General features: G+C 40.4%; 1 protein-coding gene across 1 annotated transcript in view; it reads left to right on the top strand.

Moving 5' to 3' along the window:
* The window catches only part of LPL (lipoprotein lipase), a 36,183-nt gene extending 30,791 nt beyond the window's left edge, over positions 1-5,392 (top strand). Inside the window, exons 9-10 of the mRNA XM_063129143.1 lie at positions 1,622-1,726; positions 5,023-5,392. Coding sequence (XP_062985213.1) covers positions 1,622-1,726; position 5,023 — 106 coding nt within the window. The 3' untranslated portion in view covers positions 5,024-5,392. The remainder of the gene's footprint in view (positions 1-1,621; positions 1,727-5,022) is intronic.
* The last annotated feature ends 8,719 nt before the right edge of the window (positions 5,393-14,111 follow it).

Raw genomic sequence — 14,111 nt, 5'->3', positions numbered from 1 at the left:
TTCCTTTATGTACAGGATTTGTTAAAGGGGGAGGGGGGGCGTGAATATGTTGTGAATCTTGCCCAGTCATACAAATTGTTAAAGGGATGAGAAAGAACCTTTTTCAGGAAAGCAATGGATTGCCCTCCTTGTTAAGAAAGCCAGTTCGCATAACTAGTACAATCCAGTAGTGACCATTTCCTAGGATTGTACGATTTAATGTCTGGGGTGAGGATGGGGGGCTGAATACCTGCCAATAGAAACAAGCATGTCCAAGAGAAGGCTCAATCTAGTCTTCTCCCAGACGTGCGAGTTTTCCTCTTGCCAAGAATTCTGTCCCCCATCCATGGAGAAACATGTATCTGGAGATGAGGTGGAAGGTGATCACAGAAAAGGCTGTGGGACTTCCATCTGTGGAATGCTCTCCCAAATAGTCTGGTCATGCTTCCTACTTTCTAGAGGACAGCCTTCTATTTTGAAGGGCTGCCATGAGACAGTCCTCTATTTGAAGGACTCTGCAGTCAAAGTTTGGTTTAAAGATAACCCCACGAAGGGAGAGCAACACAGGCCGTGGAGTTGCCCATCAAAAGTTAGCATCGGGACAGCAGATTGAGACAACACATGGGTCATAGTCTTAGCCTTCCCAACTATGGTGAGATAGACTGCATTTCTGTTAAAGTTGTAGCAATTATTTCTACATTTCCATCTACACATATGAATTAGCATATGTTATTTTTATGCAAAACAATGTCCTCTTTTCTCCTTTTCTTTCTTTTTTTGTGGGGTAGGGTGATACATAAATGGCCACCCAACTAAATCTCAGGATGTTCCACCAGGCAGACAGACCTCTTTATTTGCTTAAGCCTCTTAAAATATCTTTTGTTTACATCTCTTTTACTGCTGTTCTCTTTTAATGCTGCTAAGTGCTTTTGTGGTTTGGTGCGTTAAACATGTTACAAAATGTAATTGAGGATGTTATTTTTATGCAATCCAGTCTGTGTGCTTTTATAAGGAGGAGGTTTGGAATAACTGAAAGGGCCATATTTACAATTTCATGCTAGGTCAGCACTTTAATTTCTCTTTTCTCCCCCTTCCCCACTGCCTTTTCATAAACATATTTAAGCATCAGGGGTGGTATTCAGTGGGGCTGGTGAGGCAGGCATGTTCCATGTCATATTTTTGTGACTTGATGTGTAGTCACATACTTGAGTTATTGGTTCTGTGTGTATCTCTAGATCTTGTTTTGTACGGTGTAGTCACATACTTGAGTTATTGGTTCTGTTATGTATGCACAGGTAGATCTTATGTTGCTAGATCTTGTTTTGTGCTTATGGTACATTATGGTAGAATGATAGTAGTGACCTCAGAAGACACCTTAAACCACGGCTTTAACCATGGTGAATAAAGCAAAAAGCCTTATTCGCCATGGTTTACGGTGTCTTCTGAACGGGCCCTATCTGTAGTGGTCTACTTTCTTCTTGAGGCAGAAATGAATTTTATCCTTGCTAAGCACACTTACTAAACACGCAACAGTCTTATAAATACATTTTACAGATATAAATATTGGTTTAGCCTTGTTATAAAAGTAGTTATAAATGTTGATTTTTCAGAGGATTAAAAAAATGTCATATGTACTGTGTAGGTTGGTGTTCTGCTCTCCAGAAGGATCCTCTTACATCAAAAAAGGAAGTGGCACAGCAGAATTTGTGCGATGCCTTGGGAAAAAACCTAATGATACACATTCATGGTAAGAACTATGCAGTTGCCCCACAAGAGTGGCAGACTATGCTTGCTTTTCTCAAATAGTAAGACATGATTAGCAGAATTGTGTGGTGCACTCTAATTGGTTTGTACTGCTTCTTACTGTAGGATGGTTTCCCCAATGGTTGGTGTGTGTGTGTGTGTGTGTTCCGTTCATAATCCCTTAAGACAGCCTTCCTCAACGTGGTGCCCTCCTGATGTTTTGTACTACAACTCATCAGCCTCAGAGAGCATGGCCAAATGGTACAAAACATTTGGAGGGCATCACACTGGAGAAGTCCAAAGTATAACCTTTCTCTCTGACACACTATTTTTCTATGTTCAGGTTTCCCATTCAACTCCTTTGGGAGAGCATGCAAATGTGTGATCTCCCACCTGCATTTTAAAACTAAGAGCTGAATTACATGATTCTGCTGAATGTGGAGCCTGGCTCTAAAACTAGGGAAATTTAAGTAAATTGTAAGAAAACTATTAGCAGCCTCAACAGCATCCCTGTCTCTTACTTACATTGGTGGGGACTAATTTCATTTTTTTTTTTGATCGGGTAACCTCCCTTGTGGACTGTGGGAATGCTGTGGACATAATATATCTTGACTTCAGCAAAGTTTTTGACAAAGTGCCACATGATATTCTGATTAACAAACTAGCTAAAAGTGGGCTAGATGGAACAACTATTAGGTGGATCCACAGTTGGCTACAGAATCACACTCAAAGAGTGCTTATCAATGGTACCTTCTCAAACTGTTGGGAGGTAACAAGTGGAGTACTGCAGGGCTCAGTCCTGGGCCCAGTGCTCTTCAACGTTTTTATTAATGATTTAGATGAGGTGCAGGGAATGCTCATCAAATTTGCAGATGACACAAAATTGGGTGCAATAGCTAATACCATGGAAGACAGAAACAAACTTCAAAGTGATCTTGATGTGCTGGGCTGAAAACGACAGAATGAAATTTAATAGGGATAAATGCCAAGTTCTACACTAGGAAAAAGAAACGAAACGCACAGTTACAAGATGGGGGATACCTGGCTCAGTAATAGTACAAGCGAGAAGGATCTGGGAATTGTTGCAGATCACAAGCTGAATATGAGCCAACAGTGTGATGTGGCTGTGAAAAAAGCAAATGCTATTTTGGCCTGCATTAATAGAAGTATAGCTTCCAAATCATGAGAAGTACTGTTCCCCTCTATTCAGCACTGGCTGGGCCTCATCTTGAGTATTGTGTCCAGTTCTGGGCACCACAATTCAAGAAGGATGCAGACAAGCTGGAGCGTGTTCAGAGGAGGGCAACAAAGATGATCAGGGGTCTGGAAACAAAACCCTATGAAGAGAGACTGAAAGAACTGGGCATGTTTAGCCTGGAGAAGAGAAGACTGACGGGAGACATGATAGCACTCTTAAAATACTTGAAAGGTTGTCACACAGAAGAGGGCCAGCATTGATCATCCCAGAGTGCAGGACACAAAAGAATGGGCTCAAGTTACAGGAAGCCAGATTCCATCTGGACGTCAGGAAAAACTGTTAGAGCAGTATGACAAGGAACCAATTTCCTAGGGAGGTTGTGGACTCTCCCACACTAGAGGCATTCAAGAGGCAGCTGGATAACCATCTGTCAGGTATGCTTTAGGGTGGATTCCTGTATTGAGCAGTGGGTTGGACTTGATGGCCTTAGAGGTCCCTTCCAACTCTACTATTTTATGATTCTATGTCCTGCTTTGAAAGTAGTCCCATTAATTTTCCTACATAGCTAAATAGCAATACATACCTGTGAAGATAAACTTTGAAGAAACATCTGATCTTCAACAGAAGACCTCATGGCTATTGTTTTCTGGAACATCTTGTGATTCTACGTTTTAGAGAGTTATTGGAGGATTTAGACTTGTCTATCTCCCTGCACTGCATTCCACACATTCCGACAGCTACCAGTACTTGGAACACAAGGACAGCCTGTCACATGAGGTGAAAAGTCGGTGGAGTAAAATCTGTTTCCACCTCACATTCACCTGTTCAAGAGACTATCGTCAACATTATGCAGATACTTAATTTTGAAGTAGCCCCAATGCAAGCAAGGCCAACCTTAACCATTAGATATTCTGAGACTTGACTGGCCTCATTCAAACACTTCAAAATGTATCTCTGAGGACAGAACTGTACAACTTATGAGGGAAAACTGGTTTCTCAACACTGTGTTTCCCTCATAATATTCATGCAAGGAAGTGATATTTGCAGGAGAGATGGATGGATAGGGTATTGATTAAACATCCTCTCTTGTCTGCAAATACCTCCTGCATTTTTTTTATCGTGCCCCCCCCCGCCCACGGCCCAGTCAAATCCAAGCTCCGAGGTTGGAAAAAACTCAGCTCAGCAAGAAAAGAACCAGGGAGGGACTTGCAAGAGAATCTGTAATCCTGGGAAATGTTAAGACCCTTTTGATCCTCCCCTGCAAAAGATGTGCCCCCCTCAGCCTTGGATTCACATTAACTGATAGACAAATATTTAGGTATCAGTTACAAATGGTCCCTCCGCTTTTATACTCCAGTGTTTTGTATCCTGCTTATACAGTTATAACTTTTATGCAAAGGGGATATAAAACCTTGCTGTAAATGCGAACATTTTGATATTGGTAGAATTTACAGTACACATTTCAGGGCAACTGAGAATTAAGTTCACTGTTCCCAGAATGCTTTACTACTTCGTTTTAACCTCTTCTGCTGCTTGCAGATGCAAGGTTTATAGAAACCTTCAGTCTGATGCCTCTGTCAAGTGCATCTTGCCAGTAGTGTGTTAATAACATCTGGAGGACCCATTAACATTTCCCCCTAAGCACTCTGGCAACTGACTCCCAGGGGCAGATCTACACTACACACAGAATTTTTACACCAGTTTAACTGATGTGGCTTCCTCTAAAGAATCTTGGGAAACCTAGTTTGGTAAAGGTTGAAAACTCTGTGTTACTATTCCTAGCCAACCCTCACAGAACTTCAGTTCCAGGGTTCTCAAGGCAGAAAACCTAGACTATTAATTCAGGTTAAGGGTGGAATTCTATGCATGTTTAGGAAGAAAAAATTCCTATAGCTCTCAGCATTCCCTCACCCAGGTTGGCTGGGGAATGCTGGAAGTTTTAGGACCCTTTTCTGTCTAAACACGCATAGGACTGTGTCTGTATTCTGCAAATGAAGTTGAGTACTCAGATCTCTACTTTGGTGGTAATGATAGCTTCTATAAAGTACGATTAATTACAGAGCTTCTAAATTGTATTCCCCCCTTTTTTTTTTCTCTTTTAGAGCACCAGGCAGGTCATGAAATAAGTATCATCACTTGAGTTCTTTGAAGAGGTGAAGAAGAATTCCCAGTGTGCTGGCTGTTCAGGACTGAATGTACTGAAATATTTCATCAGCCATCTGTAATACTGTCACCCAGATTCTGCTCCAGTCTGATTGCACCAGGATATGGTTGTGGACGTGAAGCTGAACGCACATCTAACTGAAAGCAATAAAGATGGTCAACACTTTAGTTCAGATGTACATCTCATCCAGAAAGTGGTATGTGCACAGAAGCCTACTTCTGTATGTGTATCTTCTTATCTGGATCAGGGTACTTTTGTATCGTCTTAGCACACAAGAGAACACTTTAGCCAAGTATTGGTGAGTTGTTGTTTTTAACTTAGCAAGAAAACGGCCACAAATGGTGACAAGATGCATTATTGGAACAAGCTACAATACTCATACCACCTTTTAACAAGGTTTCTTGACTTTTATAACATTCAGTGTGTGTAAAAGGTACTATTTATTGAAAAGCTCCATGTTTGGGCTAAGAGTTTAAAAAAATCTAGAACCAGACATTTTGCTGGGCAACGTCCATTCAATTGTTCATGGATTTTTGCATCTTTTGTTGAAGCTCAGTGGTTTCTCTTAAATGGTTAGGGCAATAGATGCTAGTTAAGATAAAACTCTTACCCATACCTAAATAGGACTGCACAGATAGAGAGTTTTTGTGGATTCTGAAAGATTCCAGGTTAACTCATGAATATAGTTAGCTAGATTTAGGAATGGCTTATTAATCTATGCTGTCTTTATATGACAATAAATTTTCCAGAAGAGAAGCCAGCACTTTTCAATGTTCTATGCTCATCTTTTAAATATGAATCCAATGCATCTCTATTAAAAACATATGCAACCTCTGATATTGTACCAAATTATCAACCACTAAAAAGAGCAACTGTCTGCTAAAGAATAGAGGAACATTATTTCCATCACCAATTTCAAACTGCGTTAACTGATGCAACATTGACACATCTAGTTTTGGACTACTGCCCTTACTGAGTTTACTGTTACTTTCCTACATCCAGATCCCAACATGATGTACCTCCTTCTCTTTCTGAAACTGGTATTTCTAATTTCGAGAATAGAACCTGTATTTGTTGCTCAGCCATAAGAACAGCAGAATCTGAAAACAGTGTTTATCTGAAGTAATGTAATTTTTAGCAAAATGCAGTATTGTACACTTTCAGAATAAGTGCAATCATAATACTCTTTGAATCAAAGTCATGAATACATGGAGGAAGAATAAAACAAAGGGGTTTTAGTAAAGCTTAGCATGCAAAAATGATCCACTAGTTGTTTTAGTTTAACCAAAAACTCAAACTTACAAAGTTGCAATAAGATAGGTGTGTACTATTTTAATAAGTTGAACACTTAAAACAAGGCAGTGGAAGTTGTATTTGTATGATGATGTATGAAAACAAGCATGTCTGAATTTATATACTGGTCTTATAGCACCTGCTCGGTTATTTGACAGTCAATATTTATTGTAGCAAATGGCTTATCAGAAAGAAAAGTGTGTGTGTGTAGAAACAAATGCAGTCCAATATTTAAAAAGTGTTAACATAAAAGAAACTGCATCCTTCAATATGTTTTTTTTTTAAAAAAAATGACAATAGTTAAGCATGCACAAAGTTATTTCCTGACCCCACAAACTATGGTTTAGACAGGATAATTTTGAGTTTGATAAAGTCAGCACTGGAGGAGATCTGTAAAGGTGACCAAGAGTTTCTTCTTGACTTCCATTTGACTTCTCTTACTTTAGTTTTGAATGAAGATGTGTTATGAGTTGCACATCTTAGTACAAGTTCAAATAAACACCAATGGCACTTGATCACCAAATGGTGAAGGATTTTTATATGTGAGAAAGTATAACTTGGCTTTAAATGTTGCTATTTATTACCTGTAAAATATATGTATGTATATGTGTAAAAGTTAGTTTGTATATATTGCTAAAGTTATCGAGGTTATATATTGCTAAAGTTATCAAGGTTATATACATTTATACATCTCTGTGGCATAATTTTTTTTAAATACCTTTCAAAATGCAAATCAATTATATATTATATGAAAAATGCTGAAACAATATAAACTCTTTTCAAGTTGCATCTCCTTTTTGTATTACATTCAAATCCGAACGCCTATTAAAAGAAACAAGCTATTGTGGAATAAAATCACTAGAACAATGTTTGTTTGAACTAGAACAAACCACACTGACAGAAAGAAAATTAGAAATGCAATGGAATACCTATTTGAAAATAACATTCCCATCCTGCTTGTATGCAGCAATGTCTATATATTTCCATCATTATTAAAAGATGTGGATGAGCTGTCTGTTCACATCAATGGAATTCCAGTAAAAGTACTGAGAAAACCCTTAAAAAGGTAATAATTTACTGTGATATATAAGGAATCGGTCTCTTCCCTAACCCCACTCCTTTCAAGGTGTTTCAATTGGCCATTCAAAAGGAGCAAAATTAGCCCATATTAGCTAACAATATAATTTACTTATTGGCTTAAAGCACTTGCCAGCAAATGTTTATCAGTTACATATTAATTCAACTGCCATTCCGGATCCCTGGATCGGGCTGATCAAGACCCCCTAAACTCGGATCCGGGTCAGGGGAGGTCCGGATCGATCCGAAGCGGTTTGGGGATGTCCAAATAGATTCAGATTGATTTGGACCCTTTCCCAAGCATGTATACACATGAAAATGTGCACCATGTTAGCTTCTAAATAGATCCTTAGTCATGCCAATTTTGAAGCAAATCGGATCATCCCCTGATTTTTAGGGAATTTTTAAAGTTTCCCCCATTTACAAAACTGTATTTATCTCCGTCATTTTTCAAGATGTAACTGGGCACCATGATAGGTTCTACATGTAACTGGGCACCATGATAGGTTCCACATAGGACCTTATGCATGCTGACTTTGAAGCAAATCGGATCATGCCCTGATTTTTAGCGATTTTTAAAAGTTAAACCTCAACTACAATATCCCTCAGAAATAAAATATGTATTAGAAGGAGCTAATTGAAAGTGCATCTCAGGACAACATCAGCACTTGAAGTGCTGATGTTGTCCTGAGATGCACTTTTGCTCTATATGTCTGATCTCCCTCTGCTACTGTTTTAGACCTGATGCCAGCTGGGATCTTGAGGTTCAAGTAAAAAGCAAAGTAGATCATACATCCTTGAAGTGTGTCCACTTCTGTTCTATGAAACAAGTAGTGACGGTAGATTCAAAAACCAGGAGGCACTCACATGGCTGGAAATAAGTTCAAAACAGCAATTATAAGCCCAGGGGTATTTGAGATTGTGCTTGGAATAAACATTTATATAATGCCCTTCACACAAAATTCCAAGAAGATTGGAGCACCCAAATGCTAATAAGGTAGCAAAAATCTTGCCCACAAAATTAAAGGCAAATCAGTCAATGGATCTTCTAACAAGTACATATTAACAGGGACTGAAACATCAGGGGGTGACACCCATTGTATTGTACATATTAACACAGTCATCTGCTCACTGAATAGATAGGCTGTCTGAAATGGTACAGTCCAGACACAGGTTTGTGAACCAGGTTTCCCCCTGTCTGGCTAATGGCATTCACCAGGGCTGAAATCCAGCCCTCCCAGGGGTCCCAATCTCGCCCTCCTGCATTCACAGTCCACATGCATTTTTCTTTCTCTCTGACCACCAATCATTTGGTGCGTTTCCAGCTTTTGCACATTTCTCTCCCCCATACAAAAAGGCTGAAATGCCTCTCCTAAAGCTGAAAGAGGATAAAAAAGGGCAATAATTTGCATAAAATATACATATGCTAATATATATGTATAGATGCAAATTTATAAATTATTATAATTTATATAGAAACACTGTGCATCTCACCATAGTATGGAAGACTAAGCAGGTGACTTGTGTGACTTCTTGTTCAACCTGATGTCCAGATGATAACTGTTGATGGGCAAAAGTCCTTATGTTTTTTTTTTATTTTTAAACCAGAATTGGACAGGACATCCCTTCAAATAGAGGACAGTCCTCAAGCATCCATTAAATTAGAGGACAGGTCTTTGTTCAAGAGGACACCTGGTCACCCTAGCCTCGCAATCAGTTCAGAAAGATTAAGCACACTCAGTGGCATAATTCGCACAACCCGACAGCCCTAAAATGACCCTCAAATAAGCCATGGGTTATTTGAGGGTTTAACCATAAAAAAAACCCCTCTAGTTGGGCTTCTAGCAACAGCAGGCTGGTCACCCATTGATGGCATGCAAAAATGGCACCCAGCACAATGCGGCAGGCCCCATGGGTAAATTAAGGCATGATGGGCTGTCATGTTGTGCGAACCACAACAATTTGTTGATATACTGGCACCAAAAAAGCTAGAAAACAGCATGGTTCAAAAATGATTCATTTTCCTGGAATCAAATGGAAGAGGAAGAAGACAAGTGAGAATATCTTTCCTTGGAAACCTCTGTAACTCTGCAAATATTCAATTAAATTCAGAAGGGTTTTTTTTTGTTCTGTTTTTTTTTAAAATTGCTTTATGACCCTCTTCAGCCAGCTGAGGAAAAGACATCCGAAAGCTGATCAAGATAAAAAGAAAATCCAATATAAAGTTATCTTGACTCCTCTTAAAAACAGTCATGCAAAGGAGTGTTATCATATGTTGGCACAACGCCTAGCAACGTGGGGAGTATGATCTTGGGCGAGGTCCCTATGCACTATATCAAAGAAATGATGGGGAGGGAACTGGTTTGTACAGAGAAGCTTTTCTCCCTTTATCTTGCTCAGTCAGCCATTGCAGAGGGGTCTCCAGAGACCTCTCTGAATATCAGTCCTAAGATAATGGCATTCTTCATTAGTAGCTATTGGAGTTCGTGGAGAGATTGCCTAGAGAGACAGCTGCTCAAAATGATTCACCAGCAGCACAATCCTATGCCTGTCTACTCAGAAGTCCAGGAAAGTGGGGGTGCTTCTTTCATAGCACCATCATCTTGCCTCATTCTCAAAACTTTATGGGGGTCGAGATATTACCAACTCCCATTTGTAATCCACCCATGCTTTTCTTACCACTTCTCCCATCTTTGCTCTTACTGCAGAAAAGCCATTAAGGACGAAACAATGGAATTGATGTACAATGGCTTTGAACAGTAAGCACTAGGGCCTCTTTGTTCCAGAACCACCCTGGATTTACAATTGTAGCCGTCATCTTACACTATTTTAAAAACATTTCTCTCAAAACTAGAGGCCTAGAACCAAAGTATTTTATCAGGTATTCCAAAACACACACACACACCTGGTCAAAAGGGCAAGGCTCCTTCAGCTTTACCAGTTGTGATGAAGAGGGTGTCTCACCAGGTGCTGCATGCGTACCAATGACACCTGCTGAAATTCCCTTTTCTATGCAACTGTTAAAGATACAGGAGCCTTGTCCTCCTTTTCATATAGTCACCGTATTTTATCTAACAGCCTGTCTTTTTTTTTGTTATGTTTCAATTTGAAGCAAACCTCAGGGCCACAAACAGCCCAGCTATTGTTGCTTCAGTGTCAGGGCTTTTTTTGTGTGGTTCTGCTACGGTGGCATCAGCAAACACAAGCAACGCAAGAGTCACAAAGCAACCCAAGGGTGAAGGGATTGTCTCCTAGTAACATTTCTTGCCTGGAGCAAGTGATAGACAAATCTGTCAATTTCAGTTGCACATTTTTCCAATCTTAAAATTCAGTTTGTCTCAAACTTTGCAAATTTCTCCAGTCTTGAAGTTATTTCATCAATTTAAAAACAACATTTGTATGAAAATTCATAAGCATTTTTGTGCACAATTGCATGCATGTTTGCTTAACATACACATCCTTTTTTCAAGCAATTTCCCTAATACCCATTTTTGAACATTATTTCCTCTAATATGCATATTTTTGTTTGCATTTTTTTGATTGCAGAACTCCCTTGCAAAATTTGGAGAAGTGTGAATTTAGAAGGATAACGGAGGCTAGATTTACTGTACTGCTTTATAGCTGTATCGAAGTGCACTGATAACTGTTGCGGCACAGGACACACTCCATATACCGTTTTTACAGTTTTATTTCCTGCTTTTTATTCCAAATTCATAATAATTTGACATAAGGTGTAGATCAGGCCTGAGGTTCAGTGTACGTAGTGGCTGAAAATGGAAAATTAGTTAAGTGTGCATGGAAGATATTAACTGAACAAAATTCTGCCCCATCCCTACTTGAAGCAGATGAGATGGGTTCAATACTGGTTAACATCAGAGGAAGCGAGGCTCAGGATATCAGAATGGAAATAAAACAACAGAGTGATAGGAACATCAGAATCATGCAGATGTTTCCAACAACCTGATGGCCTCCAGATATTTTAGATTACTTCTCTGAGGATTCCTGGCCATCAGCCCTGTCCTGCACTGACTTCTGGACTTTTGAAAAAACGGGTTTTCTTTTGTTTGATTTTTTGAAAACCATTAAGAATCTTTAACAGAATATTTAGGGTTCAAGCCAGACATAAGCAGGATCAATTGTGCTGATGGACTTCCCTGTCCCTCCTTCTCATAGCAGCTCCTCCAGCCCTCCAAAAATGAAACACAGTGAGTCAAGAAACCCTGATGACTGGGGTGACCTGTGGTATGATGTGCTGGGGGGGGGGATCCCCAGAAATCAGGTTGAAGGACCTTTCACAAGTGGAGAACTTCCTCTGGCAGAAGGCAGATCCTGGACCCAACCCTGCATCTAACAATAGATCTTGTTTGGCTCGAAAGCTGCAACTCAAAACACATTCAGCAGCATTTGCTATCTGAGGAGGTAGTTATGGCAGGATGCAGGAGAAGCAGCCATTAGGCCCCATGTGTCCGCCAGAGGGATGCATCCAGGCCCTTCCCCACTTCAAGGGTGTGGAAGAGAAGGATCTTTCTTGACATTTTTTTAAAGGCCTCTCCTCCTTTCCTCCAGAATGCAAAAACGGGCAACATGTAACTCCTTTGCTGAGGCAACTGGACTGGCTGCCTATTTACTACTGGGCCAGGTTTGAGGTTCTGGTACTAGTGTACAAAGCCGTAAAGAACTTGGGACCAGGATACCTGAGAGAACGCCTTCTCCCTTACCAACCTGCATGGTCACTGAGGTTGTGAGAGGACATGCTCCTGGTGGTCCCACATGGACCTATGGCCTGACTGGAATCCACCAGGAGAAGAGCCTTCAGTGTGGTGGCCCCCTTTCTGTGGAACTTCCTGTTCCTGGAACTCAGGCCAGCACCTAGCCAAGGTTTTTACTGGCATTCTGTGGTTTTTTTGTTTTTTTTTACATAATAGTATTTTAATTTTAGTATCTTCTACTGTTTAAATTCTTATGTTCACCACTCTAGAATCAGTTTCAGATATGGAGCAATATACCGATTTTGTAAAAACAAACAAACAAATAAACAAACAAAATATGGCACAATGTTTTATGAGGGGCAAGAATTAAAAACAGGGAATGTCACTGATAAATAAGTAAGACAGCCTTCCCCAATCTGGTGCCCTCCAGGTGTATTGGAATACAGCCCCCAGCATTCCCATCCAGCACGCTGAGAGTTGTAGTTCAGCACATCGGGAGGGCACCAAGTTGGAAAGTTTGAGACATGGCGTATGATAGTGCATCTCCCTTAATGAAAACATAGAGCTCCATCAGATGAGTGTTTTATTGTACGCTCATTACTGGGCAGTCACGGATTCTTGTGGGTCCCTCTCATGATGTCGTCTGCCTCCCGCCCACCTCCCACCCCTTCTAGCCTTCACACCACAAAAAACCCCAAAACACAGTCCACTAAGTCCGATGTATTTTTAAAGATGGAAGTTGTCGCTATCTCCTGTTGTGTGCAGGAGAAGCAGCGGGATCAAAACGCCCCACTAAATGGGCCATGTGCGAGTTGTCTACTTCCTCTTTCAAAAGAGGAAGTAATGAGGGACCAATGCACGGGCGGAGAAGCGATAGTAAGCAAGCACGATTTTCCTCTGTGTGATGATGCTAATATTCTCAAGTAATGTATTTCTTCAGAGTGTACAAATCCCCCTTCTTTTTCCTTGGTGACATTTACTCTACCCATCTTTTTGGCTGCAGCTTCCACCCAAAGGGAGGGATATTCCATATGTCTCAACTCCCAAAAGAGATGGCGGGCTAGGTCGTGATTCAACAATCTGCCGTGAGTTAGCAACAGTGGGTAGCAGGGCACAGAATGAAAGTCAACACAGACTCAAGTTTTATTTCCTAATAAGCTATTCTACTTCAAGCAAATAGGCAATTTCCTTACCAGTTGAAAAACAATGCCAGTCTCGGGTGCCAAGAACAGAAATTGTCAGCCCTAGTCAGTGGGCTGGTTTGCATACTCAAACTAACCACTGTGGCTTAAATAAACACAGGCCCCATTCAGGACACGTTAAACCACAGCATTAACCATGGTGGTTAAGCCAGAAAGCCAGGCTGTGTTCAGAAGACACCTTAAACTATGGCTTTAACCATGGTGAATAAAACAGAAAGCCTTATTCACTGTGGTTAAAGCCATGGTTTAAGGTGTCTTCTGAACACAGCCTGGCTTTCTGGCTTAACCACTGTGGTTAAAGCCATGGTTTAATGGGTTTTCCGAACAGGCCCACTATAGCTTAAAACAAGCCATTGTGGCATAAATAACAACATGGCTTATTTTAATCCATATTAACTTCATTACCCATCCAGATGCGGCTTGTTTTGTTGTCTGAACCTGGGCAGCATGACTTGTTTTAAGGGAAAACAACCCTGAAATGACTCATGAACCATTGTTGGGTTATTTGAGGGTTGTTTCCCTGTCAAACAAGCAATATTACTCAGGTTCCGATGACATAACTAGGCAGGTAATTAGGGAAATGGTGCCCAGCATGTGCCAGGGATTAAAAGAACCTACCACTAGGGTGACCATATGAAAAGGAGGACAGGGCTCCTGTATCTTTAACAGTTGTATTGAAAAGGAAATTTCAGTAGGTGCCATTTGTATGCATGCAGCACCTGGTGAAATTCCCTCTACATCACAAC

Source organism: Elgaria multicarinata, chromosome 6 (genome assembly GCF_023053635.1).
Source record: "Elgaria multicarinata webbii isolate HBS135686 ecotype San Diego chromosome 6, rElgMul1.1.pri, whole genome shotgun sequence".
Taxonomy (NCBI): Eukaryota; Metazoa; Chordata; class Lepidosauria; order Squamata; family Anguidae; genus Elgaria; species Elgaria multicarinata.
This window is presented reverse-complemented; position numbering and strand designations above follow the sequence as displayed.